Source organism: Silene latifolia, chromosome 2 (assembly GCF_048544455.1).
Source record: "Silene latifolia isolate original U9 population chromosome 2, ASM4854445v1, whole genome shotgun sequence".
Taxonomy (NCBI): domain Eukaryota; kingdom Viridiplantae; phylum Streptophyta; class Magnoliopsida; order Caryophyllales; family Caryophyllaceae; genus Silene; species Silene latifolia.
Window position 1 is genome coordinate 144,277,140 of NC_133527.1, and position 26,560 is coordinate 144,303,699.

Below are 26,560 nucleotides of genomic sequence, written 5' to 3' on the forward strand. Positions count from 1 at the left end.
TATTAAGCTCAATAATTTCGTAAAATAGCTCAACAACTTCGGGTAAGAACTCAACAACTTTGAGGCGGTTGTATAATACTACTTTTGGGCCAAATACACTATGCAAGTAGCTTGACCCCTGTCAACTTTAGCGTAAATTTTACAATAACTCTCATATAAGACCGTCTTATAACATAGAACGGCCCAATAGAAGAAATTGACCCAATAAAAAGAGTTTAAGCAACAACAAAATTAAAAACTTCTTTCGTCCATTATCGTAACTATCTACTAGTTCTCCTTTACACACCCTCCATCAGCGGCGGATCTACTAAGACCATTCTGGGGTGCGCGGACACCGAAAATATATTTTTTTCTTTGCGTATTTTGTCTAATTTCCCGGCTAAAAAAATAAATTTATAACTTTTTTATGTGTATATAAATTTTAAATATTAATTCGGACCCCGGAAAGAAATTTTTATGGATTCGCTATTGCCCTCCATCACTACTATTCACCATCACCATCACCACCACCGTCCTTTTCCTAATCACCGCCAACTCTTCCCCCGCTTCCGAAATCTATATCCACACCCTCGCCACATATTCTACCGCCTATGCAATCCATATTCTTACCGCTTTCGAGGTTGCGTTTTTCTCATCACCATTGTTCGGTGAATTAAAACTAAAGACTAAGGATGCTGATGTACAATTACTATCAACAATTATCAAGGTTTGTAATTTGATGATGAATTTTTCATATTAACAACAGTAATTATGGTTTTTATTGAAAACTATGAATTTTTAGTTGAAAACTATGAATTTAGAAAAAACTAACACGTTTAAATAGATAGCTCACAAATTTAAACTTGTCCACATTCATCTAAAAGTTTTAACTTAAAACTCTTTTAACTTGAAAACTCCATATAATTATCTTCAAAAACTCAAGTTTCTACATTATCACTTCTTTTAGTTAAAAATTACAATATTACTTTATTTTTTGTCAAGCAGGATTTTTAGATTAATAACTATTAATTTTAGTTTGAGAACATAAGGTTTTAAGTAATAAATTCATTGCTTGGAATAAATATTTGCACAGAGGAATAATATAAGTCGTCGTATGATATTGAAGTTGAGGTTGTCATCCATGGCGGCGTCAATGGCTCAGGGGCAGAATCGAAGTTGACTCAAGCGAAGGTGTAAAGAACAACTAAAGTGGTTGAGACTTAGAGAACTGAAGCGTAGAGTGTAGTGTGGAAACTAGAAAGTTGGGCATATAGTTAATTTTTGTCTAATTCATTTTTAATGTATTGGGCTTTTAGTAGTTAATGGACTGGTCTAATACGATAAGACCGTCTCATTAAACAATTTGTATAAACCACAATACACAGAAGCCCAAGTAATTCGGTGATTGCAAGGAAAACCACAAATTAGCTCACGTGATTGTAACACGAGCGAAAAAGGTTGCCACATGGCAATCTATGATTGGCAGACTAATTTCTTTTAAAACCAAAGTTTATTGGTTTTGTTGGGCTTATTAGAGCAACTCCAGTGGATAGCTACATCACCTTGTAGCTTGGATTTCCACCTCGGCTTTTCAAGCAACCCTGCTTTTCGGCTACAAAGTCGTTTAGTGGTGAGCTACAACACCATGTAGCTTATATGGGTCCTACAAATTAAATTAATTTTTCAACTTTAATTATTATTCAACCTCAATATTTTATATCATCCAAAGTTTATAATTTTGCCATAAAATCACATAAATGATATATATATATATATATATATATATATATATATATATATATATATATATATATATATATATATATATATATTTGGTACGAATATATTAAATTCTTAAGATGCATAATTTTATCACATCGAGTATTTTAATTTTATTAAACATGAATTTAGAGCCTACAGTTATTTTTTAAAAAGAAATACGAGAAAACAGTGAGAAAAATACCTATATAAATAAACATGATCGAGTAGATATATTTAAAAAATATAACATATTTAAAATCTTAGTTCTGGTTGCCAAAACGTGTCCAAATGTGCTCCATGAGGCCGGCCTTCAATTGATGATGCATTAGCCTATCTCGGATTGTCGCATCCCTCGCAAGATATGTTTCAAAATCTATGTTATGCCCTTGTCGAACATCATTGACAGCATCTGAAGAAAAGTTGTCTTGAGAAAAGTTTCTGCTATATGTGTGACGCTCATCTTCGACGATCATATTGTGAAGTATAATGCAAGTATCCATGATATTATGGAGCCTCTTCTTATGCCAAGAACGCGCTGTGCCACGAACTATAGCAAAACGAGATTGTAGTACTCCAAAAGCTCGTTCCACGTTTTTTCTTGCACTCTCTTGTCTTTCTTTAAATAAAAGTCTTTTTGGGTCTCGGGTGTGTGGAAAGCTCTTAACAAAAGCAGCCCACTCAGGGTATATACCATCAACAAGATAATACCCCGTCTTATATTCAATGCCATTTACCGTGAATCGAACTTCTGGAGCTATACCTTGTAATTTATCTTGGAATAAATTCGATCTACTAAGCACATTGAGGTCATTGTTTGACCCAGCTACACCAAAGTATGATGCCATATCCATAGATCCACAGAGGCAACTGCTTCAAGCATGACTGTCGAATATCCATGATCACCTCTCGTATACTGTCCTTTCCACCCTGTTGGACAATTTTTCCATGCCCAATGCATACAATCTAGACTACCAAGCATACCGGGAAATCCATGACATTCCTCGTGCATTTTAAGCAATCGTTGGACATCATTAGCATTTGGTTTTCTCATGTACTGTTCTCCAAACACTTCAATAATAGCAGTACAGAATTTAAAAAAACACTCTATAGTCATGGTTTCGCCAATTTTAATATACTCGTCAATAACATCAGCCGGGGTATCATAAGCTAATAAGCTAATATACGTATAGCAGCAGTACATTTTTGAAGAGGGGACAAACCTTTTACTTTTGCTACGTCAACTCTTTGTTGAAAGTATGTAGTGTGGTTTCCAAGGGCATCTACGATCCGACAAAAGAGCTAATATGCGATGTTTGAAAATTTGACAATTGTTGTGATGAATTTTGATTTTCGATATTGGAAAAATTTCGTAAATAGTCAAAATATTCACTAAATGGAGAATCTGAATTTTCCATCTAACGTAATATTGTAGTACTTTTAAATAGAATATAAATGTAATATAGAAAATTTGTAGAAGAAAATAAAAGCAAAGTTTATCAAATTGTCTAATGTTATTATAAAAGGTTATTATACAAGTAGCTTTGACAAATTATGTAATTTTTTTAAATAAAAAGTAGCTGTTGCATGATATATGGAGTATCACTAGGGTCAAGGGTGTCGTTCAATATTGTAGCAACAAAAAATCAAATTTTTTGGAAGTAAATACAAACTCCTCCACAAATTTTGGTGGATTTGCTATTTTTTAGCAATTGAGTTACACGCACAAATGAAAAATGGTTGTGTACTTTACTTTCCAATGTTTTCTCTACATGTACATTTTTGTCTTTTAATTCTAGCATGTAGCTTGTGTAAGCAGGGGCTGCTTTCAAGCATATCATACTTTCTCTTTCCCAATGGTCATGTTGTAGCTAGACAATTTAGGTAAATTGCAAGCAGGTCCAAAAAGTATACCATTGGAGTTGCTCTTATTAATTTAATTTTACTTGTTTAAATAAATAAAATTTATTAGTTTATAATTTTCATTTTCTATTTATAGAGATCACATTTAGTATATTTTAAAGCTTATTTAAATTTTATTATTTTCTTTTAAATGCTTCTATATACTTCTAATTATTAATATCAATATTTTAAAGATTTATGAGGTATAGTAAAGAGTACGAAAGATATTGCTTTATAAAGTTAAAAATGAATTGCCGAGTAATCGAAGTAGTGGATACAAGACACCCTAAAATAAAATACGTAAAAAAATGACCGGGACGAAGTGAGTATACAATACTTCATTGAATTATCAAAGGTCTCAATATATTTTTAGGGAAATGATAATGACACTACACTTTTGTTTAATGTCACAAAAATACAAGGTAGTTTGAGGGTACCTTACTATTCATTATCTTGCAAATATGAGTGGCACTATTGATTTTAGTAGTGAAATTATGCCTTCCCTATTTTTAATTACTCAGATTAGTTTTTTAAAAATGAATTAAAAGTATAAATTTAAATAGACTAATCTCTTGTCAGTTACATCTATGTGACATTGAAAATATAGGATTGTCTAAAGGGGTTTGCTAAATGTCGCCCCTAGTTTTACTCATGTCACCCCTAACAAATTACTATTTTGCCCCTTGCTCCATTATACACTACCATCTTATTTATTTTCATTTCCGTATTCAAACTAATTCCGCTTCAAAAATTTAAAAACCCGCTTAAAAAATAACAAAAAACGTATATAAGAACAACAATAACAAAAAAATTCGTAAAAATAACAAAAAAATCGAAAAAAAACCACATATCACTTTTCGTTTTTTTACATATTTTAGTAACGTTGATTTTCATATATTAATAAACGATAATTAATAACAAAAACGATTAATTAAAAACATAACTTTTCAAACGGCCATAACTTTATGCTCGGATGTCCGATTTTGACGATTTTTTTTTTCAAATCGCGTAACTTTTCGAGACGAACACAATAGTAAAAAAAAAATTGGAAAGTGGCTCATTCGTGTGAAAAACACGAATTGGCCTGGGCCTGTTCATGTGATTTACACGAATCAGCCTAGGCCAGTTCATGTAAATTACACGAACTAGCCTATGTTCGTCTCGAAAAGTTATGCGATTTGAAAAAAAAATTCGTCAAAATCGGACATCCGAGCATAAAGTTATGGCCGATTAAAGTTTTTCGCTCTTAATAGTCAATTTTTATCCAATTTAAATCGTCATTATTTATCGTTTATGTTATCAATCATCGTCTAACATAGGCAAAAAGTTCATTAATTCATTAGTTCAATATTATTTTTTTGTTAATTCATCGGTAATTAATACTATAATTCATATCTAATTTCGATAATGTTGTTCGGCATTCCAAAACCGATTCCCTTTTCCATGTTACCCGTGTTGTTATCATCGTAACCATAACCGCTTCCCTCGCCTTGATCATAACTATCATACTCATTGTAATATCGGTAATGTTTTTCAGCATTCCAATCATTTTCGAATTGCTTTCCGTCGTAATTGTACGAATTTTCATTACTATACGATTCACACATGTATCGGAAAAATGGATTATCGTCACCCATTTTCGACTTATCGAAAAAAAAGGAAAGAATATTTTTAGAGAGAGAAGGGCAAAGTTGTCAAGTTGAAATAAAATTAGGGGCGACGTTTAGTAAAATAGGGGTGACGTTTAGTAATTTTGTTGTCTAAAAGACAAAAAAACACACTATATAATAGACACAAGAATTCAATATGAGTTTGTATTATCTATACTACTATAATGGTACAGGAAGTAGTAATATAGATACGTATATTATAAAGTGAGGTACCAATAAAAATGGTTACTATACAGTATATATGTGATAGAATAGGTACAATTGTAATGAGAACATGTAAATAAAAAATACATTTTGAGCCACAATCTATCTATCTATCTATCTATACTATATAGTTAAAAGGCTAGTAAAAATATTTAATTTTATTCCATGTCATTATTAATAATTGCTAAAACAATTACTTTTATTCCATGTCATCATCAATAATTGCTACTACACTTAACTAATTTAGCATATTTATATGGCATAATAAATATTCTAAGAGCAATAGCAATAGTAGCTCTTAGTATTGAGTTTGTCACCAAGAACTTTATTTCAAAAGTTCTTCTATTGCATTTAAAAGTTGGTTCTTATTTTTAAAAAACCAAGTTCTAAAATAAGAACCAAGTTCTAAAATATTGAAAAATGTACAACCAATAAATATAACTTTGTAAAATGTGAGAAACCATTTTACATTATTTATTTATAGTTTTTTTTCATCTAAGAACTTCATATAAAGTTCTTCTATTGTGAACAAAAATTCTTAAATATTGGGGTTGGTGCATTGTGACATGGCATGTGAAGAACTTTATATAAAGTTCTACTATTGCTATTGCTCTAATGGTTTCAACACTTAAGAATATAAGAAGATAAATATACAAAGGCATTGGCAAACAAAAAAAGAAGCAAGGTCATGAACTCTTTTGTAAACAAAGAGGCATAAATTAGTCTTTTATATACGACTAATTTTTTGTGTTCATCCTTGTAAATGCTACATTTTTTTTCAGTTTTTGTTTTCCAATTCTAATGTTTACTAATCTCTCAAAATAGTTTTGTATTATAATTATCTTTTGTCTTTAATTTATACTTAATTAATTTAGCATTTAACTTTGTTAGATTGTTAGTGCACCCTAATTAATTAAGATGGCACACTAAATATTTTAATGGTTTTTAACACCTAAGAATATGAGGAGATTAATATAAAAAGACATAGACAAAGAAAACAAAGAGGCAAGGTGTAACAACCCGGATTTTTAATGACTTAATTAAGGGATAAAAGCGGAATAAAACTAAGTCATTGCTAAAAAAATGAATCCAGATCGTCATGGATCACTTACACATGGCTAAATAATTTAGTCGGGAGATTTAATTACAAATTAAACCAACATTAAAAGTTCCTCTCTTAACCCAGAATGCCCTTTAAGGGTGCCTCCATCTAACTCGTTCTTGGTACCTGGAAAACATATAAACAAAAGTCGTTGAGCGACAGTAACCTAACCATTCTCCTATCATCGCCTTAATCATTCAAAAGCAGGAATGCGAATGGGAATGATATGCATAAATAAGAATCACATAAAGCATACATCACGTAAGTTCTCTTATCACCACATTCTTGATATACAAATGGTACAACAGTATTACTCAAAGATGTTAAGAAACCATTTTAGTAATACAACAACACTTAACAAAGTTAAGCACATGTGAGCACAACAAGTCCCAATCATCAAACATGTGACATTATTACCTTGATCTTCCTTTATCACGCAGTAACATTATTCATCATATAACAATTTCATCGATAAGTCTAACATGTATCATGTGAGTAAAAACTGTAGTCATTTCTTTTAAAAACCTTTGTTTTATTAACAAATAAGCACGGGACGTGACTACTAATGTCACACGCATACTCACTGCTTGCATCTCACCTTAAGTACGAATGCGAACATCAATCCCGCCAATCATACCGATTCTAGGAGGTTTACATCTCACCCCTAGTGCTCAGTAGGACCGGACAACTAAGTTGACTTGGTTTAACAACCAGAACCGTGGGGAAGAACAGACGGCTAATGAATGGACTCAGAGGTCCCATTTAAGTGACATGTCCCATACACTTCGAGGCACCAAGACAATCGCAACCGTCAAGGTCTGCACACGATCGCAACCGTGAATCAATAATTGCCAAGATATCTGAAAGGTAGTAAAGCTGATCAAGCTCCTGTCAATATATGCACATATACCCACTCCACAACTTCTTGGAACACGCAGCTCCTCAGTGGCAGCTGGTCGACTACTATCCTAACGACAATCCCTCCACACGCAGCTTCGGGATGTGCTGTCCGTACTTGTATAGCATAAGCTCTCTAAGCATTCTTCCATCACGTCGATCCCTAAACCTTACCAAGGTAGAGCCCAACATGTAGCATGGAAGACTCAAACATGTCTCATAGAGACGATGATACATCGATATGCGGACCATCTCAACATATCGACAATACAACAACACTTGGCTCAGAGGTCCCATTCAAGGGGAATACCCAAGTTACCGTTTACTGATATTCTGGTCTCAACGGTCCCATTTAAGGGACATGTCCCAGAGTGCTAGAAATTTTTGAATAAGAAACGTAAACATACATAAATTCGTCTTGCTTTATCTTTTCTGAAATCTTTAGGATTTGGCAAATCTTATTTGGAATTTATTATATCTAAATTCTTTATTTGAGGAAGGTATTTAGATTTTTACTATAGTAAGCTTAAGTTTAAGCTTCGTTTTTAAAGAGCTTATTCGATCTTCTTTTTAATAAAATTTGGTTATTTAATAAACATTTTATGTAAATCATTTGGAAGGACTACTAAATCATTTCAAATATTTTTAGAAACTAGGAGTTTAATACTTTTTTTTTAAAAGATATGAACTAAGTCACTTATTTATTAAGTAACTTTCCTTGTAATTTGGAGAAACGTTTAAATCCTGTAAACCATTTTAGATTTGAAAACATTATCGAAACTTTTGACTTTCAAACCTTTAAAAGAATTGTTATTAGACTTTAATATTTAATAAAATTTAAACTTATCTTCTCTATCTTTAGCTATATTTAAAGCGGAAAGATATGATCCCTTTAGGCTGGTGGTTACGAGCTAATCTATTATTACTCATTTAAAAGTTAACATCTCACTAGATTACGTACCACTTAAACAAGTAATGCAAAAATTATGAGATAACATGTCAGTCATACGTCACACAACCGTAAATAAATGTAACCAATCAAGATATGTTTTAATTATATTCCCTAATCATGTTTCTAGGTGAGAAAATAAATAACACAACGATAATCAATTGCTATCATGAAATTTTAACATGCAAGTCTAACTAAATTAAACATTTAAGGAGTACAAATGTATATTTCATGGCATTATTAAAAAAAAATAGTTTAGCGGTCTTAATCAAATTTTAATAGTCAAGCAAATTACGGAATTCATATTTAAACATATTCATTAACATTAGCATAACAAGTCTTGTAAAAATTAAGGTGGGATAGAAGAAGGTCGGGTTACCGAAGTTAGTGAAATAAAAGGATGTGTTTATTAATCCGATTTATTAATAAATAATCGTTATTAATAAAGTCACAAGTCCGTCTTAAATCCGTCATCATGGCCAAAGAAGTCCAAAACCGAATCCCGTCAGTCAAACCTCGCATAACGAAAGGTCAAGTTAGTAAATCGGGCCAAACATGTATCATATAAAAGAAGGAAAAGGGGGCGATATGAGTTACTGTATAACGTAACTCCAGTTGAATAAAAAAAATCCCAAATTGATTTAGGGATTTGGGTCACCAAATCGAAACCTACGGCGGCATCAACGGCATGGGACGGCAGCAAGCAAGGCGGCATCGGTGGTTTCGACGTCGGTTGACGGTGGTGGTGTTTCGCCAGCAACCAGGGTGACGGCGTGGGCATGGTTGATGGTGGCAGAGACGGAGGTGATGCGCGAGCAAGTGTGGGATACGATTTAAGAATCTGATGGTGTGATGAATAGTGGTCGTGGCAGAGCAGGGATGCGGCATTGGTATCGATTTAGGGTTGCAGGTTAAAGGTGGGTCGCGGTAACAATGGCGATAGGCCATAGTTTCCGTTTCCGAAACAAAGGAAAACAGAGGAGCAAAACAGAGGTAAAGGCGGTTTCGTCACAACGTTACCAAGGCTCGACCTGGTGATCGACGGTGGCGTATATGGAAGTGACTGGTTCTCTGGTGGGTGTCGAAAAGCTCAGAAACGTGGAGGTGTGAGGGGTAGCTTTAAAGGAAAAGGAGGGATGACGGCTGCATAGCAAAGGATAGAACAAGTGGAGGATGAGTGATGGTCCTGTGGTGGAGTTTATGGTGGTTAAACGAAGTTAAAATGCCGTTTGGTGGTTGTTTGATCGAAAAGGGATGATGGTGTTTGGGGTAGTATTGTGTGAGTTAGGCACGAGTGTTGGTTGGTAACGGGCTCGGTGTTGACTCGGATTAGGTAGCTGTCACGAAGGTAAGAAATGGTGAGGCTGATTATTACAAGGTTGTTGGTCAGAATGATTGTAAAAGTGTAATGGTAAAGACAAGATATAAGGAGGGGGAAGAGATACATGTGAAGTTATACGAGACATGTGAACTTGTGGACAAGGCCCTCGGGAACTGCGTCCGAGGGATCCACACCCGGCATAATCGACTCGAGGTTCTTTCGAATCGAATTAAGACAAATTAGAGTCGCCACCAAGTTTTTTGGGAACTTGGAACCGTTCAAGTCAACTTTACACCTTTCATCGAAAAGCATAAAGCCAATCGACTACGAGTGATTAAAGATAAAGACTTGTACCCTATATCACTCGATTTGAATGACTCTCGTAATCCAATGGTATTTAGACGGATCCACAAACCATAGATCTTGAGTAAGGGGTGAGGGTACGTGTTGGGAAGCCCATAAGGACACCCAACCCCGCCCGTCAATAACGGCCTCTACTAAGTCAAGTGTCGGATTTCAAACAAGGTCATAGCTACTGCGATGTATGATATGCAAACGTTGTTTTAACCCTATCATGTGACAACAATTTCTATGTCGTTTTAGATGCAACTAAACTAACTTTGTCAAAGTTGTAATTTAGCATGTGGGTTGATTGATCTAACAACATACAAAATAAAACAAGCAAGGCTTAAGGGGGAATGGGGGAGCCGTTGGGATCTACCTATTACAAACCAGGCATTTCATGCCGACACGACAACGAATTAAAGATACAACTCGATCTAAATACAATTTCTACATACAAAACAATACACGACAACGCACACGGCCGTTTGGCCTAGAAAACCGTGCACATGAGGGGTGGCCCACGGCTCACATGACCCACGGTCTTGGGTCACTCCTCGTAATGCGTGCTCACGCTTAATCTCATCGAATTAGACATAGGGCTACGCACCAAAGCATGCATTAGCATAAACCGGGCCATGTTGCTTTAGACAACACGCGGTTTACTACGCTTCTACAAGCATTGGGAACAACCGTCTAACCAAACAAGACCAAGGTTTTTTGAAGAGGTTTTGACTCAAAAAGAAGTAAAATAAACTCGAAAGTTACAACTCGATAAATAAACGATAAATTACAAGCTAACAAACGACAAAGAGCAAAAGGTAAGAAACAAGCGAGACAAAGAAAGACGTGGCCAACCCCACGGCCTAAAGCCACGGCCCAAACCAACGGCCAAGATAAGGTCAACCTAGTTCCTAAGTTAAATTCATTGGTTAGATCGAATGTTTGCGAAAAGGGATAGGAAACAAGTTAGAAAACGAGTTAGAAACAAAGTTGATTGATTGTCGCGCAAAGTGTGTTATTCTACACGGCCTAAGGGTCCAATTAGGTCAGATATCATAAGATTAACGCTTACTCGTCGAGTGTTAATAGGAAGGTGCTAATCACGCACTCCTATGCTAGCGAGAAATCAAGTGATAAGAAAGATGCGTTCAATTATTTACAGAATTGTTAGTTGATTTTTAAAGCTATGTCGATGCACCCTAATGTGTCTAATTAGGTTATTAAATTAATTTAATGTCATCTAAATACGTCATAGGTTAACAATCAGAGGTTAAACTAACATACAACGGGTCCTAGGGTATGTCGATTTGGCCGAAACAAAAGGGGGTCGAAAGCGAAGAACGAAGTTAGACAATTGTTTTATTTATGCCCTACCTTGAACACGAGGATATGTAAATGAGACGGGGGTGTACGACCGACAGAACTAGCGGTTTCTTTTCCCATCTCAAGTCAACGCGGGTGTTCATGGTGGTACTTTAACTCATACTCGGACTAACTAGTTTCATAGTTAAATTAAAACAAACGATAAACAAACGAAAAACAAACAAAAAACAAACTAAAAAAAAACATGAGAAAACGAAATAAAAAAAGGAGAGAAAAGGGGATTTGATGCACCCTCAACCTACATGTATCGTTGACACCGTCTTGGGTCGTAATCGATGGTAGATTTTATCTCGAGAGGCCGTCGTCGACGAAGAATAAAGCAAACACGCGTTTTGGAAAGTTTCTGGACAGCGATTTTAAAACAGTGATATCTCCCTCGTTTCACGACAAAAATTCGATTTAAAAGATGTTTTGGAAACTAGAAAGAGAGGAGAACAAGGATCTTAAAGCAACTCCTGCTCGTTTTGGGTTATTGGGCACGAAAAACGAGCACAAACAGAACTGGACAGACAAGAAGAAACCGCGAAAACAGAGTGTTATTTCACTCTGTTTTTCGAGGGATTTCGTGTACTCTCAAGGGCAATTTGGCTCGTAAATATTTGTCTAATGTGTAGATGGATGTTATGTGGTTAATTAGGAACAAGAAACTCGAGTTTTTATGGAGGTTTGATGGAGGAACGAAAGGGTTTTCGAAGAGGACACACAAACAGTTTCAGTTTGTGTGTCGGTTTTGTTTAGGGTTTTTGAAGGATGTTTAGGGTTTGTTTCTGAGGTTTGAAGCTTGTGGGTGACGGTTGGATGTATGTAGAACTTAGAGGCCTGAATGTATGGTGAAGGGGTGGTATTTATAAGGGTTTAAAATAGGTTAAAAGAGAGGAGGAGGCAGTCGGGCTCAATCCCGTATGGCTGCTGTCCATCGGTTTTTGTGAGGGTTTGAGGGGGGTTTTCTTGGTGATTAAGCTAGGATAATATGGGTAGGATACTAGGGTATGGGTTAGGGTTAATGGGTACGGGTTTTGGTGGTGTTTGGAGCGGGTTTTGGGCTCGAGATTGAGCTGCCAAAACAGGGCCGCTTCGGTTTGGTGCGGGCTGTTTGGGGCTTGTTTTGGACGAGAATTTGGGCCGTGGTTGGGGGGTTCGAACAAGGGTGGATGGGTATTGGCTTAGGTGGGTTAGTGTACTCGAGATTCGTGCCAATTCGCAAAAGAAACGGGCTCAAAAACCGAGCTAAAATCGAACTCAAAACACATGGTTGAAACGCGTTTTCTTCGCTTTTAAAATCGATTTTTCAAATCAATTAACCCATTAAAATAAATGACTTTTCAAATCAAATATACTCATAAAATGATTTTTCAAATCAAATATTTATTTTATTTTCAATAAAATAAACTTGGGAAAATAAATTCAAAATAAAATAAATTAAATTGAAATCACCTTGAAAAAAAGCTTTAATTTAAATATCATTTAAATTAATAAAATGAACTCACTGAAAAAACATTAATTTAAATATCATTTAAATTAATAAAATACTTCATCGACGACGCCCATTCTACATCGTAAAACGAGCTCCAAATAATGACAGTGACAACTAAAGAATACATGTGTCCTATCATCATTGGGTGTTTGTCGGGTTCTCTATAAATTCCAATATCGACGGATACGGGTATCTACAGAACTATAGAATGCATGTGAATGTGTATAGTGGAAATGACAAAATTACATGCAGGGAAAACAGGAGAAGCAAGGTTGGCATAGCCAAATGTTTGATACACTATAAATGAGTGTGATAGATGTTTGGGGTGATGTGAAGAAACATTATCGAATAGGGTAACGGTTGTCATCGTATTTTTATTTAAGACAAACTTTTGATTATAATTAAAATAAACGAAATCATTTATAAAAATTTAAATTGAGAACGAATTGCGATAAACGTAACTTAATATAATTAGGAAATTATAAAAGTAGTTTTAATGGTAATTAAATCAAATTAATTTGTAGCAGTTTAACGAGGGGCGTTACATTCTGTAAATCTTTAGATCAAAAGTAAAATTAACGAAATTGTTTGTATGATGTATGAATAATTTAAATTAAAATGGAAATGTGACGAAAACAATTTAAAATATGTGTGGAAAATTATAAAAGCAGATCTATATATAATTAAGTCAATTAATCAGTAGTGATTTAATACGGGGTGTTACACAAGATCATGAACTCATGGTAAACAAAGAGGCATAATTAGTCTATATATAAGACTAATTTTTCTATGTACATTCTTGTAAATGAAAGATTTTTTTTTTTCATTTTTTTTTTCTTTTTGCAATCCTAATGTTTTCTTATCTCTCAAAATAGTTTTGAATTATAATTATCTTTCGTCTCTAATTTTATTATTTAGTGTAGTTGCTCTTATCAAACTATTTTAACCGACTTATTTTGTGAACAATTTCAGATATGTTTATTTAGATCAAGGGCAATCACAATGAAAATAGACTTCCCGACCGATTCTTCCTAGTCCGTGGCGCGACAAATATAGACTTTTTACATTACTTACAAACGAGATTTTCATTGTTGGGTATGATAAACACAATGTAAGAGTAATTGTTTGACTAGATCTATATCTATTAATTTCTATCTTGACATAGTATGACTGTGCCTAAATAGTTGGATTCTCAGTATTATATATGCAACATGATCATTATAGTTACTCCCTCCATACTACACCAATGGTAACATGGACCTACTAAAGTGGGTCCATGTTACCATTGGTGTGGTATGGAGAGAGTATTAAAGAGGTTTTCGCTACTGAACATACACCTATTATTTCATTTGTTATGTTAATTGTGTCCAACTCTAAAATATACAAATATAACTACTCATAGTACATTATTTGAACTAGCTAGATAGTATAGATTATTTTTGATCCTTTCTTTGTTCCTAAAAACATAAAGACTAATTTTGAATATTAAAAGATTAATTGAAATACGAAATCTCACCTTAATATTTAATACTGCCCGTGCTAATGTACGGGTACAAAAACTAGTTAATAATTAAATGGGTACAAAAATTATATAAAAGAGTACAATAAAATGATCAATAACTTAGTGAGAGATATACGAAGTTTTTGTGTGCATAAAGAAATAGAGGGAGTAGAATAATGCAAAATTCTAGTGCAATGTTTGTGTGGATAAAGCACCATAGAAAGAAATCAAAGAATCACCAATAGAAGGAAAGTTGAGGCCAATATTTTAGGACATAAGATCCATTTTTTATGGAGATAAGAGTGGTGCACCTTACAAATACAATATTATAGCTGCACTGCACCTGTTTAGTCTTCGTTTGTTTTTTTTTTTTTTTTTGACAACAATCTTCGTTTGTTTCTGCGCACTTAGAACTAGCATGCGTACCTGCTGACGTTTTTGCATATCCAATTAAATTAAATTAAACTAAACTTTGCAAAAAGAAAAGTTGTAATCATTACATAAACCAATCGATTTGCATTACAAAATTGATTAAACCGAAAAAATAAAAAATGGATAGAGATGGTATGAAGAAGATGAAGAAGGTGATACTTTATCCGTTATCAGCAATAGGGCACATGAACCCAATGTTCCACGTAGCAGAAGCCCTTAATTCTAAGGGTATATCCATAACTTTCATTCTTACCAAATACAACTCTCCAAATCCCTCTAGTTTCTCAACCGATTACTCCTTCCATTTCATTGATGACGGCATTGCGGCCATGGAAACACCCCCTAGTAATCCCGTTGCGTTCCTGGCTGCCCTTAATTCTAATAGTCGACAGCCTTTTCGAGATTGCTTAGAGTCGATTTTGGGCAGTGAAAAAGGGGAGAAAAGTGTAGCTTGTTTGATCACAGATCCTTTGTGGGTGTTTACTAGAGCAATTTCTGAGGAGTTTGGGCTTCCTAGGATCATGCTTCATACGTCCACTGCGGCCGATTTGGTTATCTTGAGTTCGCCTGATGTGCTCCAACATGACGATTACCCTGTATTCCCAGGTTAGCATGACTTCCATTTAAGCTGATGGATACATAGACTTAGGAGATTGTTGTTCTCTTTGTTTAAATTTATCTGTTTCATGAGGATGTTTGTCTGTTCGCTAACATAGCCAATGTTACAGTAGCAGACTAGAAGACAACCATAAGTTGGGTAAGACCGTAAGACCACAAAATTTGAATCGATTTGGATGACAAAAAATTAAGTCTGATCTTAGACTCGAAATCAACCCAACTCGAGCATTCCTAATATGACTTAATCCAGATTACTCAATTTTATGGACCTAAAATTGACCCAACCCAACCCAACCCGGGGCGGACGCAGGAATTTATCGAAGGGGGCACAAAATTTTTTCCGATACATTATTTTTTATTTTACACCGCATTTTTTTATTACGGATTTTTTTTCCTCCAAAAAAATAGAAAAATAACTAATTTTAATAATTTTTTTAGTTTAAAAATTAGTATTTTATTTTGAACTTTCTTCTGAAGAAATATGTAAATTTGAAATAAACACTAGTTCAATGGTAGAGAAGTTATTTAATAAAAACCTAAGGCGCTAAGAATCGAACCAGTGACCTTTCAAGGGTCAACTAAAAAGCTTACCAACTAAACCACATAAACCTATTGATCATTTTTATTACTTAAAAAAGATTTATCCCGAAAAATTTATGGTGGGCACGTGCCCACCCGGGCCCCCTAGATCCGCCATGAACCCAACCCAAAGTAATGTCCGACACAAATTAACTAATTAGGTAGGGACAACGGAGTAACATATTTGAAAGATACATTTAAAATTAATAACAAAATTATTATAGTCATGACTTGCCAGTTGCCATGATCGAAAACAATATTTGTAGTAATGTACTCCGTAATAGTGGGTTCCAAAAATGACCAAACATGAAAATGACCCATCCAAAATAATACTACTACATAATTAAATAAATGTCCTGCTAACAACATACATAAACTTTGAATAGTTGAATCCGAATTAACATGGTTCAAACTGACCCAAAATAACTTAATTCAAATGTAAACTTCAATGATCTTGCTTCTTGCATGGTAGCTAGCAGTAGTTTTGTTTGAATGAATAATCTGAATACGTCAGTGAGTAAATTGTACATGTGTGAAAGTTAAGTTCTACATACATACATACATAAATAGCTATGTATTTATAGCAAACATAAACTGACTTATGAATAATCCTAACCAACTCTGTTCGTTCGTTTTTAACTAACTATTTTAACCAACTGCAATATACTTCAATAGCAAACAGACTCGAATCAAACGACTCATAATTAATCATATGTTTATTTTTCACTTTGATGGTCTAGAAATAATTGCAATGGTGGAAGAAGTTAAAGCGTCGTCCGGACTAATATGCAACTCTTACGAAGAACTAGAAGGTCCCTCACTCAATACTCTTCGGCAAAATATCAACATACCCGTCTTCCCAATCGGACCCTTACATAAATACTCGAAAACCTCAGCAACCAGCAGCTTCCTCCTCAAAGATAAAACTCCAATCATCAAATGGCTCGACAACCAACCACCAAAATCCGTTTTGTATGTAAGCTTTGGCAGCATAGCGACCATAAACAAGGCCGAATTTGAGGAGATTGCTTGTGGTTTAGCCAACAGCAACCAACCATTCCTGTGGGTTATCCGACCTGATCTCGTACACGGGTCTGAAAACTCGCAGCTACTTCTTGAGGACTTTGAAGAAAAAGTAGGAGAACGAGGCCGCATTGTGACATGGGCCCCACAACAGGAAGTATTAACGCACACGGCTGTTGGAGGAGCGTTTATACACGGCGGTTGGAATTCGGCAATGGAGAGCATTTCAGAAGGCGTGCCAGTCATTTGTATGCCGTGCCTTTTTCCTGATCAGAAGACCATTGCTAGGCATGTGACGGATGTTTGGAGGGTTGGATTGCGTGTCGATAGGGGGGGTATTGAGAGAGGACAAGTAGAGGAGGTTATAAAAAGATTGATGGGTGACCAAGAGATTAGAGAAAGGTTGGACGAGTTTAAAGGAACAGCTGATAAATGTGTTAGCCATGGCGGTTCTTCGTATGAATCGCTTGAGAAGCTCTGCAGCTTCATTTTATCACTTTGATCGATTGTATAGTGAATGAACTATCAATCTTAAAAGAGTACAGTATACAAGAGGTCGAGAACTCCATATTGTCTGTTTAATTCTAAGATGTTTGTTCAATTTTCATTTTGATTAGTGATAAGCGAGATGTCAACAAGGGCTACTGCGACTTCACTGATCCAAACATATGACCGATTACACTAATTTGGGCTTACCTTTTTATATACTCCTTATTATTGTTTATAGCAAGGTTCAATGTTAGAATTTTTAACCAAGTTTCATGAACCTAAACTACTAATTTATCTTGGAGAACAAATTGATCAAAACATACTCCGTACTATATTTCCTTTAAATTGGTGATTCAGAATAATCTCTCGTCGCCTAAGTGACGATGAGGTTCGAGACAAGGTGACGATGTTTGTGCACGGAGGGAGGTGGGGTGGACGGCACAAGGAAATTCTGCAATCAAATGAAAGGGGCATGATGCAGCCATGTCGCGAAGATGCTTCAAGTTTGCTATTTGGATTCGTCATTTTCGTTTTTTTTGTTCTTATTGTTTTTTTTTTGGTCCTGGTGAATTCAAGCAGCTGGAATTGAGGTCAATTCCTTTCGATGAGGGAGGGGATGATACGGTTGTTGATGCTGTTACGGTTGGCGATAATAATCTGTTGTTGGCAGTAGACAATTGCTCGGGTTTGATGCCTCGTTTCATGTGCCTGGTTTCATATGATGGTTCCGTCTAATATTGCAAGTCCTACAAGTTATTTTACGTTTAAGAGAATAAAGGAATGTTAATGTCCTATTTAGTTTGCTATTTCTTACTGCTTGTTTCCTAGTTTATTATTAGCAGTAATGAGGGTCATTGAATTACAAGTTAATGGTCATAATTAGCTAGATTAAAGTTATCATTAGTGTCTTTTGTAAGGCCAAAACGGCTGTTTTGATAGGCTACTTATAGTCATCATTTGCTTGCTAATGATTTATTCAGCAATCATAAGAAATTTCTTATTGCTCATCCGAGACCCTTTTCTGGGTCTTGTTGCAGGTATTTCTCTGAAGCTACATCAATCAAGACAAGTAAAGATGGATGTTTTCCTTTGGCCAGCGTTGCTCATCCATTAGAGATTGAGGTGGATTTTGAGTTTGAAGCGCGTGTTCCGACTTCCGTCGCACGCCATCAACACGATGTTGTTTACCGATGCAATTGTTACCATGCTTTAGTTTATGTTATTAGTAGTTCTATGGTGTTTTATGTTGTAGTTTATAGGTATGATTTAGTTAGCCGTACCACTATAATGTAAAACTCTCTTTTCACACCTGCCATAAAAAAAATAAATAAAAATAATAAAAAATAAAAAATAAAAAAAAATAAAATGCTGCAATTAGTGTCTTTTGTAAGGCCAAAACGGCTGTTTTGATAGGCTACTTATAGTCATCATTTGCTTGCTAATGATTTATTCAGCAATTATAAGAAATTCCCCTTTGAATATTAACTTCTCTCAATAGGTTTTGAGTTCGTTCACTATTGATAAGTTATAGGTCTAACTTGTCAAATATCGCTTCCGCATTTTTAATTCGTATCATATATATATATATATATATATATATATATATATATACATATATAGCTAATGGGGTTAATGAAGATACGCGTGCCCAATTTTTCTACTCCACCAACTTAACCCGTCAATGTTACAGTATTGTGAAAATACTAGTCCGTAGTTCTAGTTAAGTGTTATGAAACTAGATAATGATCTGTAGAAACAGAGCGAGTTTGGCAATTCATAGAGAAGTCCTATAATTCGTACCCTGATTTTGCCAACAAAACTGAGAATTATAACTAAAAATATTACTTTATTATTCCCACATCCAAGTTACATACATAGATGAAGCACATAACAGACAAAACAGAGAAGGAGTACTACAACACTAGTTAATATTTCGCACGACACATGAAACTAGACAATATTCAATAGACACCACTAATCGAATTCTCCGGTAGAGCGGACTCAGCCAGAAATGTCAATAGACTTAACCTCGGGTTTCTTCTCTTCAACCTTAGGAACAGTAACTGTCAACACACCGTCCTCCATCTTGGCCTTCACCTCTTCCATCTTTGCATATTCAGGCAGCCTAAACCTCCTCATAAACTTGCCTGAACTGCGCTCAACACGGTGCCAGGTGTCATTCTTCTCCTCGTTCTCCCTGCTTCTCTCCCCGCTTATCTGCAACACCTTTCCGTCCTCCACCTCGACTTTCACCTCCTCTTTCTTAAGACCTGGCAAATCAGCCTTGAACACGTGAGCCTCTGGTGTCTCCCTCCAGTCTATCTTCGCGTTCACGAACGCAGAAGTGTCGCGCGCTGCAGGGAAAGATAGGGAGGAGTTGTTGTTGGTGTTGGTGTTGTCAGAGAAGGGGAAACCTTGAAAGGGGTCCCAAATGTCCATGGAGAGTGGATCGAAAATGTTGCTTCGACGGTTTCCGAAGATGCTTGGAATCAGCGACATTCTTGATGTTGAAATTGTTTGTTGTTAATTTGAGAGAATTGTGAGAATTATTGTTTGTTGATGATTGTTTTCGTTGATGGGAAGAAAGGGGAATTTATAAAGGGCAGAATGAAATATCCAGTGAATTCGTGAAGGGTCTTTGTAGTTACGGAGTACTAGTTAGAGGCCGTAGCGGACTGTTGGAGATATTTCCCGTGTCATCTAGAACTTTCGTATAACTGCCTCCTCATTGCCACGTTTTCTAACGCATTCGCCACCAAATTGGTCATCTTTATGAGTTTCCCAAAGATACTACGGAGTATTGATTATCTATTTTTTTTTGGTTAAACAACGAGAAGTTTATCTAATCAGTAAACTTGTGAATATTTTCGGAAACGGAAACGGGTAAGTAGTAAATTCACCCCAAAATGTTTACATCTATGCATAATTTAGCCTCAAATTTTTTACAATGTGCAAATTGGCTCCACATGTGTGGGCAAAATTTTGCATATTGGCCTAGTGGAAAAATAAGTCCATCAAGACTTATTTAGCAAATTGGGCCGAGTAACTTAGTAATCATAAAAAGCCCGCGAACAGAGGAAGCCAGGGAGATCTCAGGGAGATTTTAGGGAGATCAGGGAGAATAGAACACAAGGCAACGTTTATGGAAAGAAGCACGGTAGGACCAAGATTCCTTACCGTCCAAGGAATAGGATTCGATTAGGGTTATACCCTATAAATAGCCAAGGAGATGGAGAAGAAAAGATCATTCAAGAACTACCATACCAACGCAATACATTGTGCTAGCTGTACTATCGTGTCACCCCCCTTGTACTCACTTTTATATTAAAAGCTAGTGCAATCATTGGAAGGGTACCGTCCCTTCCCGCGGTCGGGTTTTCCGCGTCACCAAATCTCTTGTGTCAACCTTTACTTACATATTTAACTTCCGTATTTAGCATTAACATAAATAACTCAATCAGCATATAACGAATAAGACCGCATTGGCCTTACTTAACCTAATTCGGTAGAAAAATACCAAAACAGTTTGGCGCCTACCGTGGGGCATTGTGGTCGTCATCGTTAGTTACTGCAGCAGGAGCCAGGGACCAAGGCAACACTGATCAGGCAGCAGGCAACAATCCCAGTCACACTACCCTGTTAACAACCCCTGTCAGGCCTGCTTTGGGAGGTCACAAGTACCAGTTCAAGTTCAACCACCAGTTGCCACCTTGGCCAGCTGAAACTTTGATCAACTAAGCTCAGGAAAGTCTTAAGGAGCCAGGCCAAATTCACACTGCAATCAAGAGAAAATCAAGCTGAAAGTCAAGCTGCTGAAAGGGACATAAAGCATAAAGCATATTGCCATTTCTGGCTAAACAAGGAAGGAGTTGTTGCTGGGATGCTTTTGCTTGTCGCTCCATAATTCAGATATCACCTAAGAGCCAAAGTCAAGGCCCTACTGCACCCATTTCGTCCTTATACTCGTAGCCAAATCAACACAGCAGCCTAGGAAGCAGCATGTCACTATCAGTGCAGACTTTCTGTTGTTTTATTGCAGTTTTCTTTAAATCATTTTGTCATCATTGTAAAATATTTCCAGTACTTTATTTATGTCCTAAGAACTAATCCTGGCCCTTGGATGAGATTTCTAGGTTAACATTTGTAACTGATTTCCAAGAGGAAGGCCTATATAAGGACCTCTCTTCCAACTGCATTCAGGCAGTTTTTGATGAATATTAAACCTGAGTTTTCTCTCAATTTTAAATCTCTATAACTTGTGCTTAGTCTGTAGTTAAGAGTCAGGCCTGTTAACATCTTGTGCTTAGACTGTAGGTATTGAACAAAGTCTGTTAGTGAGGTTCATTCAATCATGTGCTTAGACTGTGGATTGTTTGGTCTTGCTGTTAACTTGAGTTGGTTTTTATCTGTGCTTGGCTGTGATAATTTCCAGTTTGAGTTGTCCAAATTGTTAGCTTGCTTCCCTGTGAGTATTCTGTGGGATTTGAGTTGATAATTATATCCCTTGTTCCTTGTTCAGTCTCAACATCAATCCTGTGTCAATTTGTCTGATTTTCTTCTGTCAGGCAACATTAATTAATTTATCAAAATTATTTAGAGTGCTTCAAATTTCCTGAAATTTTAATCAGAGTTAGTTTACTCATTTAGTTACCTTGTCTCCAAATATCATGATTTTAGCAGGCCATTTGATATTTTTAACCTAATTCTGAAGTCTGTTGCATTTCCTGAAAGAATTCAGGGAACTCTTGTTTAAGTAAAGATTGAGTTTTTGTGTAAGACCTGGGGTTTGACACTGCAATTTGCTATCAGAGCAAGGTTTAACACAATTCCACCTTTGTGTTAGTCTTGGGTTGAGAGAAACTGTGAGTTAATTATCCCTACCTACAACAAAAACACAAAAACAACCATGAGTGAAGAGAGACTTGCTGGTATTGAAACCAGAATAGAAACTCTTGCAGGAAATGTAGACACACTACTCAATACTGTTCATGTAGTGATGGAGAGGTTCCCAAACCATGATCCAAGAAGACAACCACCTCCCAGAGGAAGAGGGAGAGGCAGAGGCTTCTTTATGGGAGCAGGGAGAGGACATCCACCACCTGGATATGAATCAGAATCTGAGGAGAGCATCAGAACACAAGAGGAGGTTCCCGAGCACACAGACAAGCATCTAAAGGTAGAAATCCCTGAATTTTCTGGTAGCCTAAATCCCGATGAATTATTAGAATGGATTAGGGATATTGAGAAATTTTTTGAGTATAAAGGTGATGGGGCATATTCTGCACCCGCTGACCGAGTCAACATATTGAGCAAGGTCAAAGATATCCACAGCAAGTCAACGACTTAGACTGATTTAACCGACGCACTGTCTGTCACTGTCTCTTGTGCCTCGGCTAGGACAACTAGCCAGCCGAGGCACATATCCGCGTACTCATATCCAAGACCCCTCGGCATGGAGTCAACAGGGCCCGCCGGCCTGCCATGGGTCCCTCGGCCGAGGGTACATCAGTCTTTCCACCTGCTAGCCACTTGGCCACTTGGCCACTACGTGACAAAAGGTGAAAGTCTATAAATACTCCTCAACTCTCATTGAGGAAAGGATCCACAATCTAACCTAAACACCTCATAATCTGGTAATATCTTCCTTATCTCTCTACAATATATACTTCGCCAAGTAACACATAACTTAATCCCCTTTAAGTTCACTGACTTGAGCGTCGGAGTGAGTACGCTCGGTGCAAAGCCGAGCCCTCAGTTTGTTCATCGTTTCAGGAGAGACCGAGAGGAAGAACCAAGGCAAGGAAGGACATCCATTCACCAAGCTTGCGTGGTAAACAAACACTGCTCTGGAATTACACCCGGAACAATTGGCGCCGTCTGTGGGGAAAGATACTAGAAGCTAGTCAAATCCCTTACACAAAAAAAAAAACACCCAAAACCCACCCAACAAGCTAAGAGGATGTCAAAACAGCCAGAAGCAATTGTGACCGACGAAACCGAATTCTGCCAAGATGATACCGTCCACAATTATTGGGATTGGGCGATCCCCACCGCCGAGTAATTCAACCGGCGTTCGGGATGCCAATAATACAAGATACACTGCTGCCCGCCGACCAAGTCACTGTCATGGGACATGTGGTTGATGCAGCTAAACTGAAACTACTCCTGGAACTAATGGGTAGCACGCCGACTCACACTGTCACAACGACAAGAGCGGCGACACCCCCACAGGAGATCAGGGTCCCAAAAGTGACTCCGAGAAACTTAAACGAAGCATTGGAGGAAGCTGACCATGTCAAGACGCCGGGGGAGCCCAGAGTGCAAGTGGTAGACCTGAGTCCTTCCCGCACTCGCGGGAGGGACGATGTCGCCGCAAAGACCGACGAGGCCCGCCCGGCAGGAGTGAAAGAAGTCCGACTCACCAGAGTCGGAGAAGAAGCCCGACTCACCAGAGTCGGAGAAGAAGCCCTTCCCGCCACGGGGAAATGAGCCGAACTAAGGATGCGAGGAGCCGATCGCCGCGTGTCATTCGACACGTGGTCAGACAGCCCCTCGATGCCTATGTCCTAGAGGTCCCGGTGTCGACTAAGCTAAAGCTGCCACCCATATCATACAAAGGATAAGGCGACCCAACCGACCACGCCGAGGCTTTCGAGTCTTACATGTCGGTATGGGAGCAACCTGATGAGGTTTGGTGCCGAGTCTTCCCAACGACTCTGCATGGGATGGCGCAAAGTTGGTACAAGGGACTACCCGATGGGTCGGTATACTGTTATGCCGACCTAAGGGACACATTTTTGGCCCAGTATTTTTGCAATAAGAGGAGGGCCGTCGAGACATTGGATCTCCTGACTATCAGACAGGAGGGAGGCGAGTCTCTCCGGAGTTATGTGAAGAGGTTCGACGCCAAGGTTCAGCAGATTCGTGAGTGAAGCAATGAACCGGCGGCCTTCGCATCGATGAAAGGCCTCCCGAGAGGAGACTTAAAAAACGATCTCATCAAGTGCGGAGGCCTGAACCTAGACTCCGCCAGGAAGATGGCCGACCAAGCCATAAAGGTGGAGGACTACCACAAAACCTGGGTAGGCCCCAACGAGGCCGGGCACTCAGAAAGAAAGAGCCGCCGGGAGGACAACCCGGATGAAGGACGCCGTGACAATAATAGGTCACGGTCTGACAAGTCCGCCAGGAAACAGAGCTCGGCGGGCGCCGGGGGGAGTTCAGGACCGTACTACCAAAAGCGGTTCAATGGTCACACCCCCTTGGTCGTATCTGCTGCCGAGGTCTTTGCCCTGAGCAAGAACGAGGGTCAGAAGTGGGAAAGGCCTCCCAAGGCGAGGGGGGACGGTGACACGAGCCAGTACTGTGAGTACCACGGCCACACCGGCCACTTAACTGACAACTGCCGGCATCTGAAGAATGCCATTGAAGAGCTGATCCGGAAGGGGAGCCTCAGCAAATATGTTGCCGGAGGCCAAAAGACTAATACCGGCGGCTCAAATAAAAAATCCGTCTTTGAACGGATAGGAGTAATCCATGTTGTCATCGGGGGCAACGAGAACGGTGGGTCCGCTCATGGGCACAAACGGCACCTGAACGAGCTATATCAGGCCATCAACTTTGTGCCCAAAACAGCGATCCCCGCTTCCAACATCCCCGATATAACTATTGGGAAGAAGGACTACGAGGGAGTCATCGCCCCACACAGCGACCCACTTGTAGTCCACTTGGACATAGCCAACCACCTGGTCAAGAGGTGCCGATTGACACAGCGCCTACACAAACATTATGTTCGGGGAGTGCTTTCTCAATATCGGTCTCGAAGATTGAAGACTTGAGCCCCGCACCAATCCATTGTACGTTTTTCCGGCCGGCCTGGTACCCCAGGGTCAATCGGGATCACGGGTGATGTTCGGCGAGGGGAATGCGTTAAGAATGTCCTATCGAGTTCGTGGTCATTGACGGCTCGTCCGCCTACAACGTTCTCATAGGCCGAGTCACTCGAGCGAGGCCAATGCGTAATGTCCATCCGGGCCCCGACACGATGTATGTCTCGGACCGGGGAAGCGCATAAGCTCGTCTCAAAGGACGAAAAAAGACGAAGTAGTCAACGTCCGGATATCGCGGAGGGTGCAACATGCAATCCCTCAAAGTGGCGAAGAAGTCGAAGAAGGGGAAAAGCCCATCCTTACAACAGGAGGGCGACCTCATGGATGCCCTTTGTCGGCATGGTCGAAGGAGCGGAGACCGAAGAAGTGGAAATTGACCCGGGCGCACCGTGAATCGCTGTCGGTGTCAACCTGGAGCCAAAATTCAGGGCCGCTCTCCTGGACTGCGAGGAAGAACAAAGACGTCTTCGCTTACTCGGCGGCCGAGATGCCGGGCGTGAGGCGGGAGGTAATTGTTCACAAGTGAACGTACTCTCCACCGTCGCCCGTCAAGCGAAGATGAGGAACTCCTCGGCCGAGAAGGATGAGGCCATCAAAGCCGAGGTAGATAAATTACTAGCGGCGGGCTTTATCATGCCTTGTACTTATCCTGAGTGGTTAGCTAATGTTGTAATGGTGAAGAAATCATCGGGGGCGTGGAGGATGTGTGTAGATTTTATCAATCTTAATAAAGCGTGCCCCAAAGATTGCTATCCCTTGCCTCGAATAGATAGTTTAATCGACGCCACGGCAGCTACACTATCTTGAGCCTGCTTTGGACGCCTTCTCGAGGGTATCATCGGTATTCATGGCCGAAGAAGACATGCCTAAATGTGCATTCATCACCGGTAACGGCACATACATGTATAAAATGATGCCGTTCGGTTTGAAGAACGCCGGCGCAACTTACACAAGACTGGTGGACAAAGTGTTCCAAAATCAAAAAGGGCAAAACATTAAGGCTTACGTCGACGATGCTATTGTAAAAAGCAAGTCCGACAGCGAG

General features: G+C 38.2%; 2 protein-coding genes, 1 long non-coding RNA gene and 1 pseudogene across 3 annotated transcripts; 1 reads left to right on the plus strand and 3 right to left on the minus strand.

The window, feature by feature from the left end:
* Window positions 1-2,000: 2,000 nt before the first annotated feature.
* LOC141641414 (uncharacterized) lies at window positions 2,001-5,276 on the minus strand (annotated as a pseudogene).
* Window positions 5,277-6,513: 1,237 nt separating this feature from the next.
* Window positions 6,514-9,928, minus strand: LOC141630517 (uncharacterized). The gene is made up of 3 exons (XR_012537507.1): window positions 9,135-9,928; window positions 8,841-8,976; window positions 6,514-6,741 (listed from the first exon to the last, which is right to left on the minus strand). It is a non-coding gene; the product is annotated as an uncharacterized LOC141630517 (long non-coding RNA).
* A 4,915-nt stretch (window positions 9,929-14,843) lies between these two features.
* Window positions 14,844-17,867, plus strand: LOC141643062 (UDP-glycosyltransferase 76B1-like). Its single transcript, XM_074452083.1, has 2 exons — window positions 14,844-15,523; window positions 16,855-17,867. The coding sequence occupies exons 1-2, from the start codon at window positions 15,037-15,039 to the stop codon at window positions 17,637-17,639; spliced, it is 1,272 nt and encodes a 423-aa protein (XP_074308184.1). The 5' UTR covers window positions 14,844-15,036; the 3' UTR covers window positions 17,640-17,867.
* A 1,585-nt stretch (window positions 17,868-19,452) lies between these two features.
* LOC141643063 (17.4 kDa class I heat shock protein-like) lies at window positions 19,453-20,267 on the minus strand. Its single transcript, XM_074452084.1, has one exon. The coding sequence runs from the start codon at window positions 20,123-20,125 to the stop codon at window positions 19,628-19,630; it is 498 nt and encodes a 165-aa protein (XP_074308185.1). The 5' UTR covers window positions 20,126-20,267; the 3' UTR covers window positions 19,453-19,627.
* Between the last annotated feature and the right edge of the window lie 6,293 nt (window positions 20,268-26,560).